The sequence below is a fragment of the Caloenas nicobarica genome, chromosome 19, assembly GCF_036013445.1.
Source record: "Caloenas nicobarica isolate bCalNic1 chromosome 19, bCalNic1.hap1, whole genome shotgun sequence".
Taxonomy (NCBI): Eukaryota; Metazoa; Chordata; class Aves; order Columbiformes; family Columbidae; genus Caloenas; species Caloenas nicobarica.
In genome coordinates this window covers 477535-497110 of record NC_088263.1, presented here as the reverse complement: position 1 = coordinate 497110, position 19576 = coordinate 477535, and the positions used below count along the sequence as shown (strand labels likewise).

Below are 19576 nucleotides of genomic sequence, written 5' to 3'. Positions count from 1 at the left end.
CTGCTGGGGCGGGGGCAGCTGCTGGAGCGGGGGGGACCCGGCATTGCCGCGGCGAGTTCCAGACGTGCCGGGCCGGGTGTCCCGGGCACCCCCAGGGCCGGGAGCGGCGAGCAGCGCAGGGCTCGTGCGGGACACGCCGGGGCGGGGCCGGCGGCGCGATGGCGTCACAACAAGCCCCGCCCCCGGCAGGCTCCGCCCCTGGCGTTGCTGGGGACGCGCAGGCGCAGCTCAGTCCTGTTCTGGACGCGGAGCGGAGCGGACGGTGAAGGCGAGGGGAGGAGTCAGTGGGCCGAGCCGAGCGCGAGCGGCCGCAGCGAAGGGCGGGACTTAAGGAGGAGGCGCGGGAAGCGCTTGTGGTGCTGGAGAGTGAGAGAGCGGCGCGACCTGCAGGCGGTGACACGTGCGGTGACACTTGCGGTGACACGCCATGGCGGGCACGGCGAAGCTGAGGGAGCTGCCGAGTGCGCGGCGGGACGTGGGCGAGGCCGGGGCGCTGGGCCGGCTGCTGGCCACCTCGGCCAGGAAGGTGCTGCTGCACAAGATCGAGTTCGAGCCCGCCAGCCGTGGCTTCTCCGGCCAGCCGGAGCTGCTGCGGGCCAAGTACCTGCTGCTCAAGCCCCGCACCGAGCCCACCGAGCACCCCCGTGGCGCTGAGGAGGGACAGCCGGGCAAGCAGGGTGGGTGCAGAGGGCCGGGGGGGCTGTCCCTGCGCTGCGCAGCCCCGCGGCTCACCCGCCTCTCTCTCCCCGCAGGCAGCGACTATACCCCGGGGGGCCACGGGCACGGCATCCCTGCGCCCCGGCAGGTGCTGTTCCCTGCCCAGCGCCTCGCCGTGAAGTGGCAGCGTATCCAGCGCATCGGCGCCGGGCTGCTCAACTTGGGAAACACCTGTTTCCTCAACGCCACCCTGCAGTGCCTCACATACACGCCACCACTCGCTAACTACCTGCTGTCCAAGGAGCACGGCCGCACCTGTGAGTGGGGAGGGGGAGCGCCCGCCTGTCCCGGGGCCGCGCTCAGCACCCTGCGCACGGCTCTGGCGAGGGCTGTGCGGCTGCCGGGATGCGCCTGCTCTGCTCCCTCCTGCCCGTTTCTCCATCGAGAGGACATTCCTGCATACAGGAGCATCCATTATGCCTGGCCATAGCGGTGTTCCCGAGCTCTTCATCCTGCGTCTGAGAGGCTTTGTGCTGGGCATAGCCAGGACTAAGATGGGTCCATTAGGGTCTGCCGGCTCCTGGGGCTGAGCTGGGAGTCCCAAACAGCCCCTGCCTTTGGGGACCGTGTGAGGGCAGGGCACGAGGCTGCGTACAGGCAGCGGATGCTGTTCACGGGTGGCTTTGAAGGGGAATCTGGTGGGCTCTGCTCCGAGCCGTGACCAAGGGGAGCACGTGGGGCTCACAGCCCTGTCCGCAGGGCTCCGGTAGCATCTGCCCCTCAGGGCTGACCTGTGGGCTCCTCAGCGAGTACCTGAGCCCTGTTTTCCCTCCATGTGGATGCTGTCTCATCTGGGGGGTTGCAGCGACTGGTGCTGTGACTGAGGCTGCTGCCTCCATCTCTCCTGGGTTTGTGCCCAACGTCCTGTCTTCTCCTCTCCCACTCCAGGTCACCAAAGCGGCTTCTGCATGATGTGCGTCATGCAGAACCACGTCACGCAGGCGTTCACCAACAGCGGCAGTGTGATAAAGCCAGTGTCCTTTGTCCGAGACCTCAAGAGTAAGGACGGCTGCCCTCGCGTCCCCTCCTGTAGCCGTGCAGGAGGGCAGAGACTAGTGCAGGAGCAGAACTGTTGAGATCAGGGCACATCTTGGCAAAAGCTCTTCTGAGATGACTCATTGAGCCTGCTAGGGACTTCATGGACGGTGTGGGGCTTCCCCCGTGGGCAACATGAGTCTGACGTCTGGTTTGAGCTGAGGGAGCTCAAAGCCCGCAGTCCCTGCCCCGAGGGAGGGCGGGAGGACCTGCATCTGTTGCAGCGCATGCTGCGGCTGATCCCCGCCTCTCCTGCAGAGATTGCCCCGCACATCCGCTTCGGCAGGCAAGAGGACGCGCATGAGTTCCTCCGTTTCACCATCGATGCCATGCAGAAGGCCTGCCTGCCCAACTGTACCGAGTATGTGGGGCCTCTGATGGCCGTCAGTGCTCTTGTCTCCTGGTCCCCTGTGCCAGCGGGAGGGAACTGTGGGGTGAACGTGTTCCCCAGGCTGGACCCATGGAGGGAGGTGCTGACTCCGGGGTCTGGGGTGGATGGCCCAGCTCTCTGCCCCTCTGTGACACAGCTCTGGGCTGCTGTCTGCCTTCTCCTGATGCCTCCACCCCAGCACAGCTGCGGTTCTGTCCCCAAATCCTGTGACTGGGGTGGGTTTGGATGCTGAGGACACAGCGGTGGCTGGCTAGGGGAGGCTGTTGGGGCGAGTGGTGTGTGATCCGGTGCTGCTGTCTCTAGGTTGGATCGCCAGACCCAAGCTACTACCCTGATCCACCAGATCTTTGGAGGTTACCTGCGGTCTCGTGGTGAGTGCTGGCTGCCAGGGCCTGGGCCTGTGACTCTCAGGGCTGCTGTTTCCCCAAGAGCCTTGCAGTAACTTGGGAAGATTCACTAAGCATGTGCAAATTATCCAGAGCTGCAGCTGGTCAGTCTTGCAGTACCTGTGGGTCACGAATCTGCTGTCCGTGAGTCCCACCAGGAAAGGGACCCATGTTGCCAGCTGTCCAGCAACATTTGCTGTCTCAGCATGTAGTGGAATTGCCAGGCTGTGAATGTTGGTGCTGCCTTCCCAGAGCCCAAACCCGGAGACGGGGAGCACGGCAGCTGCCTGCGCTGTGCTGGGAGGTTGGTGGGTGCCGCTGTTGCGCCAGGGTGCGCTCACTGCTCTTTCTCTTGCAGTGAAGTGCTTGATGTGCAAAGGAGTCTCGGACACCTTTGAGCCCTGTCTGGACCTGCCGGTGGAGATCACGGTACTGGGGCAGGGTCGGGTGGGGAGGAGCTCTGCTCTGCAGCAGATATTCCTGCAGCTGCACCGTTACTCCTGGAGGCTGTTTAACCTGCCAGTGTCAGGCACGGTGCAGGCAAGAGGGAATCAGCTTCTGTTGTTGCGCTGCCTCCTCTGTCTGGCCCTGACCTCTGCTCTGTCTTGGCAGCAAGCCACAAATGTAGAGCAGGCACTGGAGCTGTTTGTGAAGCCAGACCTGCTGGGCGGAGAGAATGCCTACATGTGTGACAAGTGAGTGTGCGGGGCTGGGGCGGGAAGGAGCCGCGGGTGTGCTGGTGGGAAGCAGGTGGGAAGCTGCAGTACGGGAGGGCTTCTCTACCTGCTCCACCGCTAAACCGTGAGGTACGTGGCTGTGAAGCCTGCAATGAAGCTTGTCACTCCTCTTGTGATGGGGACCTGAGCCAGCAGATGTGGCCGTGAGCAGGTGCCCTGGAGCGGTACCCGCTCTCAGCAGGGTCATTTCCCTGGGGTTTGCCGCTTGGCCAGGGCTGGCAAGCGCCTGGGTGGTGGAACAGCATGAATAGCTCGAGCTCTTCCTGTGCAGATGCAAGAAGAAAGTGTCAGCAACCAAACGCTTCACTATCCACCGAGCCCCCAACGTTCTCACGCTTGCTCTGAAGCGTTTTGCTGACTTCACTGGAGGCAAGATCACAAAGGTGAGTGCTCGGCAATCCAGAGTGGGGCTGTCTCCTGTCCCGAGGCCCTGCTGCCCAGAGCAGGGTGTGAAGTGGTTCTGTGCGCAGTGCGAGCTCTACCGCAGTCCTGCAGCCCTTCTCCAGCTGTGCAGTGCGGTGGGAGTTTGGCTCATCCCGGCATCTTCCTCACCGTGAGCTCTGTCTGGAGAGAGCGGGTGCCCCCTCCCTCGTGAGACAGGACTCGTAGGACAGCTGAGCTGCTCTTGCCATCTGCTGTGCAGGCTCCTGAGACATCCTCTCTCTGCAGGACGTGGGCTACCCTGAGCTCCTGAACATCCGCCCGTACATGTCCCAGACCAGCGGGGATCCAGTCATGTACGGGCTCTACGCGGTGCTGGTGCACTCGGGGTACAGCAGCCACGCAGGACACTACTACTGCTACGTCAAGGTGAGCGCAGGGCGCTGTCTTGGTACCCTCTCGAGAGGGTGCTTGAGAGCCCATGTACTGCGCAGATAGGAGGGTGCTCAGCAGACGCACGTGGTGTGGAGCGCTGGGGGGGTACGGGCTGTGCTCTGCCGCAGGAAGTGTGGAGTTCTGCTCTCGCAGAGTCCCCTCGCCTGCCCGGGGCTGCCTGGGGGTTTTGGGGAGCAAAGCTCTGCCGATGGGCGCTGTTCCTGCTGCTCCTCAGGCCAGGAGCGTCACTGGACACAGCCCGGCCCTGTTCTCTCTCCTTCCGCAGGCCAGCAACGGGCAGTGGTACCAAATGAATGACAATGTGGTCCGCCCCAGTAACATCAAGGTGGTCCTTAACCAGCAGGCATATGTGCTGTTCTACCTCAGGTGAGCATGCCCCGTGTCCCCAGCCCCTCTGCCCCTGCTCAGCGTGTGGGACAGGGCTGGGGGCACGTGTCTGGGTGTGGGAAGGAGCTTGGCCCAGGTAGCCCCAGTGCCCACGTGCATATGCTGGCTCGGGCAAGGGTGGCAGGGAGAGCTCCAGCCTCTTGTCATGGTTTTGCTGCAGATCAAGAGCTCCTCACCTCCTCAGAGCTTCTGGCTCCTGGTTCTCATGTGCAGCTATGACGAGAGTGTTCCAGTCACTCAGACACTGGCAGTTAACGCGTGCCTTTCTCTGCCTTCCCCAGGATCCCCAGCCCCGGGAAGAGCTCAGAGGGTCCGATTTCCAAAGCTGCCCCCAGCCTGCCTGGCCACATCAAGCTACCTTCTGGGTCACCGTCACCCAAGCTGGCCCTGAAAGCCACACACACAGCTGCAGCATTTCCCAGTGATGCAGCCCAGAGGCCCAAGAAGCCGTTCTCCTCGCAGCTGCCACCCGCGCCCAGAGCGGTTCCAGGATTTTGCGGCCCCAGTAACACCAGCGGGGCCAAAGCGCAGGTTCCCCGGAAGCGCTCGTGGGAGCCCAGGCCCCTGCCCGCCTCCCCCAGGCTGCCGGAGCCCATCCCCGGCCAGGAGCCGTGGGGCAGCGGGGAGAACACCGGGACACTGGGAAAGGACCCTGGCGGCAGCGCTGCTGCCAGCCTGGTGCTGGCAAAGCTGAAATCCTTCTTGTCGGCCGGTGCTGCTCCGCAGTCCAGCAGCACCATGTCACCACCACCGGCCAAGAAGCTGGCGCTTTCCGACAAATAGGTGAGTCTGAGCTTCTGCCCAAAGACTTCAGTAAATGCTTCGTGCCTCTGGAGCCGGGGCTTGTGTTGGGGAGTGTAGGAATGATGCTGGGTACCTTGCTAAGCAGGAGGCGGGTGGGGAGAGCCCCTCAGCCCCAGGGCTCTGCCCTCCCTCTGGGTCGGGGTGCAGGGCCTGGCCCCCGCTGTTGTTCCCATCCCTGGGAGAGGCTGGAGAATTGGCTGCAGCCTTCTTGCTCAGGACGGAGTGGTGGCTGTGCCAGTCCCTGGAGCGGGGCGGCCTCGCCAGCCTTCTCAGGGTAGCGTGTCCCCTGGGGCGATGGGAGCTGGTGATGCCACAGCTGGAGGCTGCAGAGTTGCCTTCTCCACAGGCAGCGGCTGGGCCGGCTCTCTGGGCGCTGCTGTGCAGCCGGGGCTCGGAACGGCGCGCTGGGGGTTCTGTTCTTAAAGTTTCCTTTTTTCCTTTCTGCTTCTAATGGAAAACACTTCTGATTCTTCTTCTACTACCCCACTTCTACTTCCCCACTTCCCCGTCTGTGTCTTTTCCCCTCCCCTTTCTCTGGGCTCCCCTTTTTGTTTTCTCCTCTTGGCTCACGGAAACCTCTTCTATTTAGACCACCAAGGAAGGAGAGCAGAAGGGACCACCATGCACGTCCTCACCCAGAACTTGCTGGCCAGCCCTGCCCCATGAACACCACCCGCCCCAACTCCACTCTGGGGCATTTGGGCAAGTCGAGGTAAGCGGTGCCAGTCGCCGTGGGGCCGGCACAGCTCCCGGGAACCAGGGGGAGCCCAGCGTGGTGGAGGAGCTGCTCAGGAACTCCCTGGACAACGCTTACGGCAAACAAGGTAACTCCTGCTCCCCTGGGTGGGGAACAGCCCCAGTGTCCCCTGTGCGCTGCCTGGGCTGCAGGGCAGCACTGCGCCGGGCTCCTGCTGACCGCGCGGCTCCGCAGTCCTGAGCTGGGAGGGGGAGAGCTCGGCTGTCAGCCGGGACGCCGTGCGGGACGCAGCATGGGCCTGCAGCGAGACCGTCCTCGACGAGTGGGACGAGGAGCTTGACAGGGAAAGGTGGGTGCTGGCCATGGCCTGGGCTGGGGGGGCAGAGGACTCTGCACTCTGACCCCAGGAGCCTTCCTGCCTCCTCACAGGTAAAGAAACTCCTCTGTGCCTCTGCCTGGAGCTCAAGGCTCGGGGGGGCTCCTGGAAAGTGTCTGCGGATCGTCCCTGCTGCTGCTGGTTCCTGTGCTGACCCGGGCCACGCTGGGAGCACCGGGGTCGATCTCCGTCCCGGCCGGGGCCGCTCAGCCCCTCCTGCCGCTGCCCGGCCAAGACTGACCTCCCGCCCTGCGCCAGGCGCAGCGGAGCCGTTTGATCCCCGGGCCCCGCGCTGGGTCCCTCTGGGGCCGGGGCGCTGCCGCCGGGAGACCGGGCAATAAACTGGAGCGTTCCCTCGTTAACCGGCTGTGCTGGGCTGGCGGGACAGCGGGAGGGGCCAGAGGAGCCACGGGAAGGATCCGAGGCTGGAACAGCTCTGCTGGGAGGAACGGCTGAGACAGAGTCCTCAGGACACGTACAACTACTGGGAGAGGTTCCAGTCAGATACTTAATGGTGAAGATTTCAAAGAAGATTTCATAAAGGAGGGTTTTTTCTTTCAAAGTTGTTTTCTATCATTTTTCAGTGTATAGAAGAAGTGATAGCAGCCTTCTACAATGGATAGTGATCCAGGGGGTCTCCTGAAGACATCTGGACAGGCAGGAGAACAGTCCCTTGAGGCTGGACATTGGATGGATGACTTTGCCTCTCAACCCCCCAATCCCACCTCTTCCCTCATCAGCCACCTGGGACTTAAAATAACTCAGCCTAAGAAACAGTAGCTAAACCAACCTACCTTACAAACAACTCAACCAAACAGCCTAAAGCAATGTAAACAGAACCTGGAGCCAACCTAAACAATGCCCATGAAACCTGCCTAAGCCAAGCTACCTAAAAACACATACATGCACCAACCTGAACCACCTGCTGAAAAGAGCTGACCTAAAATAACCGGCTATAAACACCCAAACTTAAAATAACCTAAACAGCCTAAATGTCATGACCTAAAGCAACCTAAACCAAACAACCTACACCAAATGTTCTAAAACTACCTAACAGTTCTTTAAAAAAACAAACTAAAAAGGAAAAAAAAATCAATCTAAAGCAAAGGTTATTATATGCAATTTTACTAACAATCCTCCTAAGGCCTTCCAAGAGCGTTCAGTGCCTTGGGTGCATTGCGAAGGTAATTCATGAATCTCTGTGGCAGATAGCGGATCACACAGGGGTAGTTTTGGGGGTGAATCTAGGGGATTTGAGGGGGTTGGGGACACACCGGTGAGGAAGGTGACGGCGCTGTGCCCGGCAGCCATGGCGCCAACCGGCTGCTGAGGCCGAGGGGGTGCGGGGCCAAGGGGGCCCCGTCCAGCCGCAGGTTGTTCACCTGGCCCTGCTCTGTGTGTAAAGATGGGGGTCGGGGGCTGAATTTGGGGGGTGTACCCCTCAGTGCCCCACACACCCCAAGGTGTCCCCCCAAACCTGTGAGCAGCAGAAGGGTCAACATGGGCTCCGTGTCGGTGATGAGCACTTGTGGAAGCGGCTGGAAGGAGGGAAGCTGACGTGAGAGGCCCGTTGGGTGTTGGGGGGTCAGACAGCTCCGGGGTGTCGCGCTGCTCCTGCCGCGTGGACGTGGGTGGGCTCCTCATGGGGGTCACCTGTGGGGAGGAGGGGACACTCACCCAGCGTAGCGGTGACATCATGGGCCAAAGGGGGGGCAGGGAAGGGTTGGGGGGGGGGGGTGCAGTGGGGGAGGGGTGGGAGAGCGGAAGGGGGGCAGGGCCTGGGTGTGCTCGGCCCGGGGGCGATGGCGGAGGCGCCGAATTCACCTTCAGCACCCAAGGATTGTTTCCTGACCTTGTGCTGGCCATCGACGTTAGACTGCACATGATCAGCTTTTGTTATAAAGCTTGCAGCAACTTCTTCTTTGGTAGAAATGGCTTCAGAAGCTGATGGAGTAAATAGATGTTCAACCTCATGGCTAAAGCTGGAAGGAACCTTCCTGGACTCTCCCCAGGCAAACAGAGCTTCCATCACTGTAATTCCCAAAAGAATGTTTCTGATATCCAGGGGCGCTGCACAGGATAAAACCACATTTTTCACTTGAAAAAGTCCATGTAGAAGATGAGTGTTAGGAGCAAAATCCCCTGAAGTAAAAAATTGGTGGCTACTGGAAAACTCTGAAAGACATTCCCTTTAGCAACCCGTTATTACACCTTCCTCAGCTCCCAGAGGAGGTGGTTGTGTTTTGTTTGTTTGTTTTCTCTCGATTCTGCAAGTATTGCACTAAAACCCACCCCTAACACATCTGTCTCCCTCCACATGCTGCTCTGAATCACAGCAAAAGCCAAAACCACTGGATTTGCTCATCCCCAGCTAGAAAAAAGTAAACACCTGGATTCCCGTCTCTCTCCCAAAGAGCTGATGGTAGAAGTTACATCCACACATCCTAGGATGCTAAAAATGGAAAGAGGAATAGGAAAAGCATTCCAGACAATGGAAGAAAAAATAAAAGGAAAAACATTGTATGAAGAAACAAAAGTTTTCCAAGAGGAATCCACCTGTATTTATTATAATATCAGAATAATATATGCTCAGTGATAATGTTTGCAACACTAGATGTACAATGTGACATTCTCTGTACTGATTTAAATCTTTCTATTAAATAGTATTAGTAGACAAGTAAACCAGTGATAAACTTGTATGAAACTTTTTTTTTTTAAAATCAGAGTGTGTTCATTTAACCTTATTTCCTCTGACAAGCTGATCAACTGGCTGTATGTGAGAGATTCTAAGATTATTTCTTGAGGAACCAGTGACAAAGCTATCGGCATCTGCAATTAAAATGTAGAAATTAACAGACAGAAAAAATATTATCCTTAGTAGAAAACTACTGGGGTTTTGGAAAAATTTCTAGATTAGATGCCAAACAAGAGTACTTTGAGTTACATGTGCTATCACCCCACTGTGCCCAGGTGGCCAAGAGGCCACCAGCATCCTGGCTGGTACCAGCACTGGTGTGGCCAGCAGGCGCAGGGCAGCGACCGTCCTGTGCTGGGCACTGGGGAGGCCAAACCGCGAATCCTGGGGTCAGCTCTGGGCCTCTCAAAGCAAGAAAGCCCTGAGGTGCTGGAGCGAATTCAGAGAAGGGAACGGAGCTGGGGAAGGGGCTGGAGCACAAGTGTGATGGGAGCACCTGAGGGACCTGGGGAGTTTATCCTGGAGGAGGCTGTGGGAATGAGTCTGGCACCCCAGGGTGTCAGTGGCTTTCTCCACCATACGTGGCTGCACAAACCCTGTGGGCGAGGGCCAGGATGGGGCTGGAGCATCTGAGTGCAGTCAGGTGTCCAGTCAGGGTCACCTCATCACACTCCCCTGTCCCTGTCCCCTCCAGCTCTTCCCTGCTCCATCCTCTGCCGGCTCCTCACCAGGATTTTTCTTCCAGCACCACCTGCCCAGCTGCCCCTGTTTTCACTGTTCCTGTGTCTCTCTGTCCCTCTCCCGTCCCTCTAGGGCTGCCAGGTGGCCATGTTGGTACCCAGACAATGCTGGGAGCTGTAGTCCAGGGCACAAGGCTGCCAGGCAGCCATGTGCTCTTGGAACACACAGTTTCTGTTCCAGCTGAGGCCTGGGTGAGGTGGGGTCGGGCCCGCCCGTGAGGAGCACAGGCACCGGCACCCCGACTCCCAGAGCCCCTGAGCCGCCCCAGCCCACTCTCCCTGCAGCTGTCCTGGCCCAGCACCTCCCTGACCTGTCCCCCAGCCCACAGCCCGTGGCCTGTCCTGGCAGCAGCAGCTGGGCCTGGGGCTGCTCCAGCCTCCATTCCCTCAGGTGCCAGCAGCATCGGTGCAGGGCAGAGCAGGGTCTGCAGGAGCTCCTACAGCAGGAGGGCTCCAGCCGGGGCAGCTGTGTGAATCGTGGCTGCTGGTTTGTTCTCTGCCAGAGGCCGCACTGGGGCCCTGGGGATGTCGTTGCTGCATCTGGCTGAGGTGTGCATGGCTGCTCTGGCCTTGTTCTCCTGGGGCGGGGGAAAGGGGCAGGTAGGCACTTGCTGGCTTTGGAGAGGAGCTGCTGGGGCTGGAGCTGAAGAGAGCAGGAAAACATGTATCTTCCCAGATACACACCATGCACACACACACGCTACATGGCCATACTGTAATTTTCTTCACCCTAACCCTAATGACCCTAGCCCTAACCCCAACCCTAACAACCCTACCCTTAAGCATCACTCCAACCCTAGAGTTGCAGGCAGAACAGGCAGAGTCCTTTATATATGCTGGTCATGGACTATGAAAGCAAGACCCTCATGATCTCCCAGTTTTATATGGTATATGATGTGGATGGCATGGAATAACCAGTTGGTCAGTTTTGGTCACCTCTTTTGTCCACCCTTCCCTACAAGTTTGCCCCTCTCACTTATGGGACATATAAAATATATCAGAGACCTTGGCTGCCATAGCAATAAGGATAAACCTGGCCCTTTTCTGCACACCATTCCTACCGTTATCAGCTCATGAGCAAGCACTTTCTGAAAAACATGCAGCCAACTTCAGAAAAATGCAGTTACTTACAAGAACTTAGCTAAAAGGAAAAAATCACTAAAAGAGAATTATTGGGTTTTCTAAACAAAACCAGGAAACAAGGGCACAGTGACAGCACAGACAGCCAATCCCAGGCAGCAGCACCTCAGGGCTGGAGACCGACAGCCCTCCCGACCAATGCTGGCAAAGACGGATGGAGAAGAAGGCGGCACCGCAGGCGGCCAGGCCGAGCTCTGACATGGCACACGTGAGGCCTGCCCTGAGGTGGAGCAGCCCCTGGTCCTGGCCCAGGGCCCCCCTTCCTCTCTGACTCCCCTCCCCTCCTTCCCTTCCCTCCGGCCACCCCCGTGTTCTAGACCTCACGTCTCCGTGGCAGCCACCCGCTCACAGACTCAGTATCCCAGGTTGTGCCGTGGGTCAGCAGCCATGGGCTGTCCTGCTCCTCACCACCATCACTGATGGCATCCAACCCATGTCGCCCCGGCTGTACCGTGGGCCACAGCTCCTGCCGGGGTGCAGATGCCCCACCAGGTCCCAGCACCTGCCATCCTGGCACACGGTGGTGCCACAGCTGCCTCCTCCCACCTCCAGCCCCATTTCACTGGCACTGGAGTGTGTTCGCCCACCCCATCCTGGTCTCCCCTTGCTTTTCCCTGTCCTGGAGCTGCTCCTGGCCACCACTGGCCCCACGTGCGGGGAGGAATTGCCACCGACACTCTGGGGTGCCAGACTCATCTTTATTCCCACAGGCACACAGGGCTGTACTGCAGTCAGGAGGGAAGCGCCCATGGGCTGGAGAAGAAGAAGGGCAGGAGGGAGGACAGAGGGACCGAGAGAAAGGGAGAGGCAGCGACAGACAGCAGGACACATAGAGGATGGGAAACAATCCAGCGAGTGTGAGAAACGGAGAATGTAGGTCTGGACACAGAGACAAGGAAGGACAGAAACCACGATGGCATCCAGGATGGAGAAAGAGGAAGAGCAAAAGGGGATGGGGAGCAGGATGGAGGCTCAGAGGGGAGGGAGAAACCTGAGCAGGGGACACAGGCAGGAGAGAGGGGTCGGGCTGCAGGGGAGAGAGAAAAATAAGGGCTGGAAGCAGGATACAATGATAGAAAAGAGAAGGACAGGGAGCAGGAGAGAGATGTGGAGAAAGAAAAAAATAGCAACAGGCTGTAGGACAGGTGGGGAGGAATTAGAAAATACAGACAGGGAGTCAGAGAAAGAAGAAAATAGTCATGGGCTGAAGACAGAGAGGAGGAAATTACAAAATGGGGGCAGGGAGCCGGCCAGAGAGAGATGGGGAGAGACCAAAAATAGCAATTATGGGCAACTGCCTCCGTTTCATGAGCATTCCCTAGGAACGACATCACCGAGAGCCCCAGAAAAGTGCTGCCTGCAGAAGCCCTGCCCTGGCCCAGTCTTGCGCCCTGATGTTGGTGTCACCTTGCAGAATGGCCACAACTGGGGAAAGCAAGCCCAGCTGAGAGGAAAAAACCTCACACTTTTTTTTTTTTTCTTGGTTTTACTTTAAGAAAAAATTATATTTAACCTCCAAATACAGCTGTCAAGGAAGAAGGACCCAGGTGCACCAGGCTGAACACATTTAAAGCCTGAACCCGTTCAACAGCTGCACAAACCAGTGCTCGCTCCCACTGCACACACTCCAGCGCCACAGGTACAGGCAGCCACCCTGTTTCTTGAGCACTCCCCAGGAACGGCAGCACCAGGCAGCTCAAAAACCCAGGCTGCCTGCAAAACCTTGATCACAGCTTAATTCTGGACAATTTTTCCTCTTTTTAGGCCTGTTTATTTAAGACTCATCCATCAAGACATGGCTGAGGACCACGCCAGGGCTGTCAGTGGTGCTTTCTGGATCCTGTGGCAGCGATGCGCAGAGGGACAGGTTGTCAAATCCCGAGGCCAGGGACTCATGTGGGGTGTCAGGGTCACCCCTGCCTGGTTTTTCCCAGTGAAGCCCCAGTCGGTGTCAGCCCCGTGCTGCAGCCCTGGGGCTGAGGCTCAAAGACTGGGCATTTCAGCAGGTGCTTCACTCTGCCGGGCCCCACCACTGGCTGCCTTGGGCTTTCTCCCATTGTCTCCAGCTCTGGGGGACTGCAGAATGGCTTGTCCCCTCCCCACAGCTGTCCTGAGCCACATCTGCAGCTTGTACGTCATGTCCACCTCCCACAGCTGATTTAGGGGTGGCAGGTTTCTCTTGTGGTACCCTGGGAATGGTGGCAAGGCAGATCCAGTTATTCCCTCTCGATCTTTGTCCCCAGGGTGACCAAGTGTAGACGCACCGTGCGCTGGAGAGTGTCCTGCAGGGAGGTGACAGCTGATGGCAGAGCAGCACTGAGACACCTGACACCTGGTCAGAGTTTTGACTGTTTAAATGTTGACCTGAACTTTTACGGAAATGGATTTGTTCGCACTTCTCTTCTAATTCATGTGTGGGTACAGGAAAGAAAACAGCAGACATACACACAAGCCCCCCCCCTTTTTATTGCTGGCTATAAAGATGCCTCTTGGCTTGGTTGCAATTACAGAATCACAGAATCACAGAATATTAGGGATTGGAAGGGACCTCAAAAGCTCATCCAGTCCAATCCTCCCGCCGGAGCAGGAACACCCAGATGAGGTTACACAGGAAGGTGTCCAGGCAGGTTTGAATGTCTGCAGAGAAGGAGACTCCACAACCTCACTGGGCAGCCTGGTCCAGGCTCTGGCACCCTCACTGGAAAGAAGTTTCTTCTCATATTTAAGTGGAACCTCCTGTGTTCCAGTTTGTATCCATTGCCCCTTGTCCTATCACTGGTTGTCACTGAGAAGAGCCTGGCTCCATCCTCGTGACACCCACCCTTTACATATTTATCAACATGAATGAGGTCACCCCTCAGTCTCCTCTTCTCCAAGCTCAAGAGCCCCAGCTCCTCAGCCTTTCCTCACACGGGAGATGCTCCACTCCCTTCAGCATCTTCGTGGCTGTGCTGGACTCTCTCCAGCAGTTCCCTGTCCTTCTAGAACTGAGGGGCCCAGAACTGGACACAATATTCCAGATGAGGTCTCACCAGGGCAGAGTAGAGGGGCAGGAGAACCTCTCTCAACCTACTAACCACCCCCCTTCTAATCCACCCCAGGTCCCATTGGCCTTCCTGGCCACAAGGGCCCAGTGCTGGCTCATGGTCACCCTGCTGTCCCCCAGGACCCCCAGGTCCCTTTCTCCTACACTGCTCTTCAACAGGTCATTCCCCAACTTATACTGGAACCTGGGGTTGTTCCTACCCAGAGGCAAGACTCCACACTTGCCCTTGTTCTATTTCATTAAATTTTTCCCCGCCCAACTCTACCACCTGTCCAGGTCTCTGGATGGCAGCACAGCCCTCTGGTGTGTCAGCCACTCCTCCCAGTTTGGTGTCATCAGCAAACTTGCTGATAGTACACTCAATTCCCTCATCCAAGTCATTGTTGAATATATTGAGAAATACTGGTCGCAGGACTGACCCTTGAGGGACTCCACTAGATACAGGCCTCCAGCTAGACTCTGCCCCATTGACCACGACTCTCTGGCTTCTTTCCTTCAGATGGTTTGTGGTCCACCTCACTGCCCGATCGTCCAGTCCACACTTCCTCAGTTTAGCAGCGAGGATGCTGTGGGAGACGGTGTCAAATGCTTTACTGAAGTCAAGATAGACCACATCCACTGCTCTGCCATCATCTATCCACCTCATTATGTCCTCATAAAAGGCTATGAGGTTGGTCAAGCATGACTTCCCCTTGGTGAAGCCATGTTGACTGTCCCTAATGACCCTCTTGTTCTTGATATGCCTTGAGACGGCACCAAGAATACGTTTTTCCATTACCTTCCCAGGGATGGAGGTGAGGCTGACCGGTCTAGAGTTACCCGGGTCCTCCTTCTTGCCCTTTTTGAAGACAGGAGTGACATTTGCTTTCCTCCAGTCCTCAGGCACCTCTCCCATTTCCCATGACTTAGCAAAGATGATGGATAGTGGCCTAGCAATGACTTCAGCCAGCTCCCTCAGCACCCGCGGGTGCATCCCATCTGGACCCATGGATTTATGGATGTCCAGATTGTTTAATTGCTCCCTAACCCAGTCCTCATCAACTGAGGCAAACTCCTCCATTGCCCTGCCTTCGTCTGGGGCCTCAGGGGTACGGGGCTCCTCAGGACAGCCTCCGGCAGAGTAGACAGAGACAAAGAAGGCATTCAGCAACTCTGCCTTCTCTGTATCTTCTGTCACCAGGGCACCCACCCCATTCATCAGTGGGCCTACATTGCCTCTGGTGTCAGTTTCATCTGCCATGTATTTGAAGAAGCTCTTTCTGTTGTCCTTGACCCCTCTTGCCAGGTTTAACTCTAAGGAGGCCTTAGCTTTCCTAGTTGCCTCCCTACATCCTCTGACAATAGCCTTATATTCTTATCAAGTGGCCAGCCCCTCCTTCCATGATCTGTAAACTCTCCTCTTCCACTTGAGCTTGCCCAGCAGTTCCCTGTTTAACCACGCAGGTCTCCTGGCTCCTTTCCTTGACTTCCTATGTGTTGGGATGCTCCGATCTTGAGCTTGGTAGAAGCAGTCCCTGAATGTTAACCAACTATCTTGGGCCCCTTTACCTTCAAGCAGCCTTGCCCACGGGATTTCCCCCAGCAATTGTTTGAACAGGCCAAAGTTGGCCCTGCTGAAGTCCAGGGTTGCAATTCTGCTTGCTATTCTGTTCCTGCCACATGAGATCCTGAACTCCACCATCTCATGTTCACTGCAACCAAGGCAGCCCCTCACCTTTACTCCTTCAACCAGACCCTCCTTGTTAGTGAGGATGAGATCCAGCAGTGCATCTCTCCTAGTTGGCTCCTCCAACATTTGCATCAGAAAGTTATCCTCAGTGCACTGGAGGAACCTCCTGGACTGTGGCTGCTTGCTGAGTAGTCCTTCCAGCAAACATCAAGGTAATTAAAATCCCCCATGACAACCAGGGCCTGTGACTGTGAGGCCGCTCTCAGCTGCCTGTAGAGGCCTCATCAGTTTCCTCATCCTGATCTGGTGGCCTGTACTAGACACCCACAACAGTATCACTCCTGCCAACCTGCCCCTTAATTCTCACCCACAGACTCTCAACTCGCTCCTCATCCACCCCTGGACGGTACTCAATACATTGAGAAATTTTCTGTAACGTAAGCATGGGAGGGAGCTGAGTCCCCTTCTAGCCCCAGGAGTATAAACCCAGGATGAGGTGCCTCAATTTACTCAGCTGGATGCTTTTCCTCAGCAGGGGTAAAGGAGATGTCTCCCTGACCCTCTCTGGGTGTCCTGGCTAAGGAAGGGCCAAGAAAAGGTGATTCCTGGACCTAAATTTAATTCTGATAGGAGAAGTTACACAGCTGAAAAGAAGTGTCTCTTGCCAGCTGAGGGAGGGAACATCAGTGATGACTTCAGCCTGTTTCACAGCAGGTTCCTCTGGGAGACCTGCAGGGGCAAAGAAAGTGCTGCCTTGGGTTGCTCCTGTGCTGCTGGGCTGGGCTGGGCTCCTGGGACAGAGGGAGCTCATGGCAAGCGGCAGTGCTGCAGAGACACAGCTCTGCCCGAGAGCAGCTCCTCTGCAAAGCGCAGCAGGGATGAGGGCTCTGCCTGCAGCACCGAGGAGAGACGGAACAACTAGGTATTACAGGCTTTTGGAAGTAGGGAGACAACGTACAGCTCTCTGGAGGCAAAACCTTTAGAGCCCTCAACATGGTAAGTTTGTGGCTGCAGAGCTCTGCAGATAGGGTTGCCAGAGTGGTCACCTGAAGCTGGTACATCCCGTGGCTGAGAGGATATGGCAGGACAGCTCTCCCAGTTTCTGCAATGTGAAGAAGAAAATGCTTGAGAGCAGGATTTTTCTGAGAGGAAGGTCAAAGCAGGGGCTACCTGAAGGGGAAGGCACTTTCTGGAGCCTGTGCTTTCAATTTGCTGCTGTGACACAGTGGCAGGTTGTACAGTGATGGAGTTGACAAGTTTGTACAGGAGACTGTGACTCCTAGAGAATTGTACTGGGAGAACTGTAGGTTGGCAGCTAAGCCGTGAAGTTATTTCACCCCCTCAGTGTACAAAACCAAATGTTGTGGTGTCCTCGGGGTTTATCTGAGATGTTCTGTACGACTTCAAAATCCTGACATACCCTTATACAGTGCACTGTCCCCCTGAGGTGAGCAGGCACTGGACTCCTCTGCTCTCAGCAGTGTGCAGTTTCTTCTCAGGGGAAGATATAGGGGTCACTGTCCCCCAGCTTAAAGAGCTGCCAGACAGGGTAGCTGAGACCAGGGCTGATGGAAAGGCCAGATCGTCTAACCCTGCACTAAGGAGAGGTCCCATTGCATCTAAGGACCAACAAGGTTTCATTCTCAGAGAAGCACAAATACCAAATATTTCTGTCTTTAAAGCACTCCTCAGGTGTGGTGGCGTCATGAGAACTGAGTACACCATACAAAATCCCCACAGCTCTTCTCTTCAGTCAGGTGAACTGGGAGCAAAAATGCTGGAAAGCTCTTTGATATCAAGTTACTTAATCTCATATCAGTCCTTATTCCTATTTACCTGTTGCGCTAGGGCCACACTGACTCCTGCAGAGCCCAAAGCAGAGCCCCTGAGCTAGCACCAACCAGAGCTCAGGACAGGGACCTGCAAAAGTCTTCCTGAAACAGTAGACTAAGTGTGTGTTGGGGGGAGGAATGCATTGGGTACACCGGGATGTTCTATGAGAAATAGCATAGGTTTTCTTCAGAAAAATTGTACCCTTGTCTTTCACTGTCTTTTTCTCTGTGGATAGGTCCCCATGTCCAAGAGGCAGCAAATGTCCAACAGCAGCTCCATCACCCAGTTCCTCCTCCTGCCGTTCACAGGCACACGGGAGCTGCAGCTCTTGCACTTCTGGCTCTTCCTGGGCATCTACCTGGCTGCCCTCCTGGGCAATGGCCTCGTCATCACCACCATAGCCTGTGACCAGCACCTGCACACTCCCATGTATTTCTTCCTCCTCAACCTCTCCTTCCTTGACCTGGGCTCCATCTCCATTACTGTCCCCAAGTCCATGGCCAATTCCCTTTGGGACACCAGGGCCATCTCCTACACAGGATGTGCTGCCCAGGTCTTTCTCTTTGTCTTACATATTGCAGCAGAGTTTTATCTCCTCACCGTCATGTCCTATGACCGCTACGTTGCCATCTGCAAACCCCTGCACTACGGGACCCTCCTGGGCAGCAGAGCTTGTGTCCACATGGCAGCAGCTGCCTGGGCCAGTGGGTTTCTCACTGCTCTGCTGCACACGGCCAATACATTTTCACTGCCACTCTGCAAGGGCAATGCCCTGGACCAGTTCTTCTGTGAAATCCCCCAGATCCTCAGGCTCTCCTGCTCAGAAACCTACCTTAGGGAAGCTGGGCTGCTTGTGGTTGGTGTCTTAACAGTATTTGGGTGTTTTGTTTTCATTGTGGTGTCCTACGTGCAGATCTTCAGGGCTGTGCGGAGGATCCCCTCTGAGCAGGGACGGCACAAAGCCTTTTCCATGTGCCTCCCTCACCTGGCTGTGGTCTCCTTGTTTGTCAGCACTGGCATGTTTGCCTACCTGAAGCCCTCATCTGTCTCCTCCCCATCCCTGGACCTGGTGGTGTCTGTTCTGTACTCAGTGGTGCCTCCAGCAGTGAACCCCCTCATCTACAGCATGAGGAACCAGGAGCTCAAGGATGTCCTGAGGAAACTAATGGCTGGATGCTTTTCAAAAGCAATAAACGGCCCAACTTCTTTACATCACCCATGATATAACTCATGACATGTCCAGCCTTTCTTTTGTACATTTTGTAGTTGCAGATTTTTGTTTGGAGTTTGGAGAAAGCTTGTTTCATTTTGCTGTTTTGTAACTGTGATTATATTGTTCAGAAACAAATGTCATTATTCATCCCAGTTCTAATTTACCATCTACCTTTACAGTCTGAGTCACAGACCTTGTAAATGAGAAGCCATGCTCTCTGTCTATTTAAAGAAAATAAAGGACCATGCAGGGAATTGTTTGTCTCAGATCCTTCCTCTGAGACCTTTGTGAAGCTGAAGGAAAAGTGTCTGAGTGCAGAGGTGGAGGGAAAAAGAGTCTCAGCACAGCAACACTGCCCGGGAGCACCAGCCTTGTTCTTTCGAGTTGTTCTCTTTCTACTTCCCCACTCTCCTTCTGAGCCCTTGTGTTGGTGCAAGGCCTGAGCGCTCCCAAGGCTTGGTCACAGTCCTGCTGTGTGGTGGTCCTGTGACTGCAGGCAGGGACAGGCAATGGGCACTTTTGTGACAGAGCTGGCCCCAGAGCAGCACTTCCATTAGCAAGGGGATCTCCTTAGCACAGTGCCTGAAGGTTTAGGTCTTCTTTCAAAGTTTTTCTAAAGAACATGCCTAAGGAATAGGCTCTGAAAAGGCTCGTTGTTGTGTTTGTTTCTGTGTGGGCTCAGTGTGATGACATCAGGGTCCCAGTGTGGCTTTCAAGGGACTTCGGGGTGGTTCAGGTTTTGCTTGTTGGTGGCCAGCACCCGCACAGATGGTGAACAAGGCAGGGTCCCTCTGGGCTCTCTTCATGGTCACCTAAGAGCTTGTGTGGGAGGCGGTCAGTGGAAGTGAGCACCATCAGCTGGGTCTGCCTCCC

At 56.3% G+C, this 19576-nt stretch overlaps 2 protein-coding genes across 2 annotated transcripts; both read left to right on the top strand.

The window, feature by feature from the left end:
• Window positions 1-427: 427 nt before the first annotated feature.
• On the top strand, window positions 428-5273 carry LOC135996682 (ubiquitin carboxyl-terminal hydrolase 36-like). Its single transcript, XM_065648851.1, has 11 exons — window positions 428-681; window positions 757-974; window positions 1606-1716; window positions 2011-2113; window positions 2447-2514; window positions 2888-2958; window positions 3142-3224; window positions 3538-3649; window positions 3936-4076; window positions 4369-4469; window positions 4772-5273. The coding sequence occupies exons 1-11, from the start codon at window positions 428-430 to the stop codon at window positions 5271-5273; spliced, it is 1764 nt and encodes a 587-aa protein (XP_065504923.1).
• A 12476-nt stretch (window positions 5274-17749) lies between these two features.
• LOC135996681 (olfactory receptor 14A16-like) lies at window positions 17750-18712 on the top strand. Its single transcript, XM_065648850.1, has one exon. The coding sequence runs from the start codon at window positions 17750-17752 to the stop codon at window positions 18710-18712; it is 963 nt and encodes a 320-aa protein (XP_065504922.1).
• The last annotated feature ends 864 nt before the right edge of the window (window positions 18713-19576 follow it).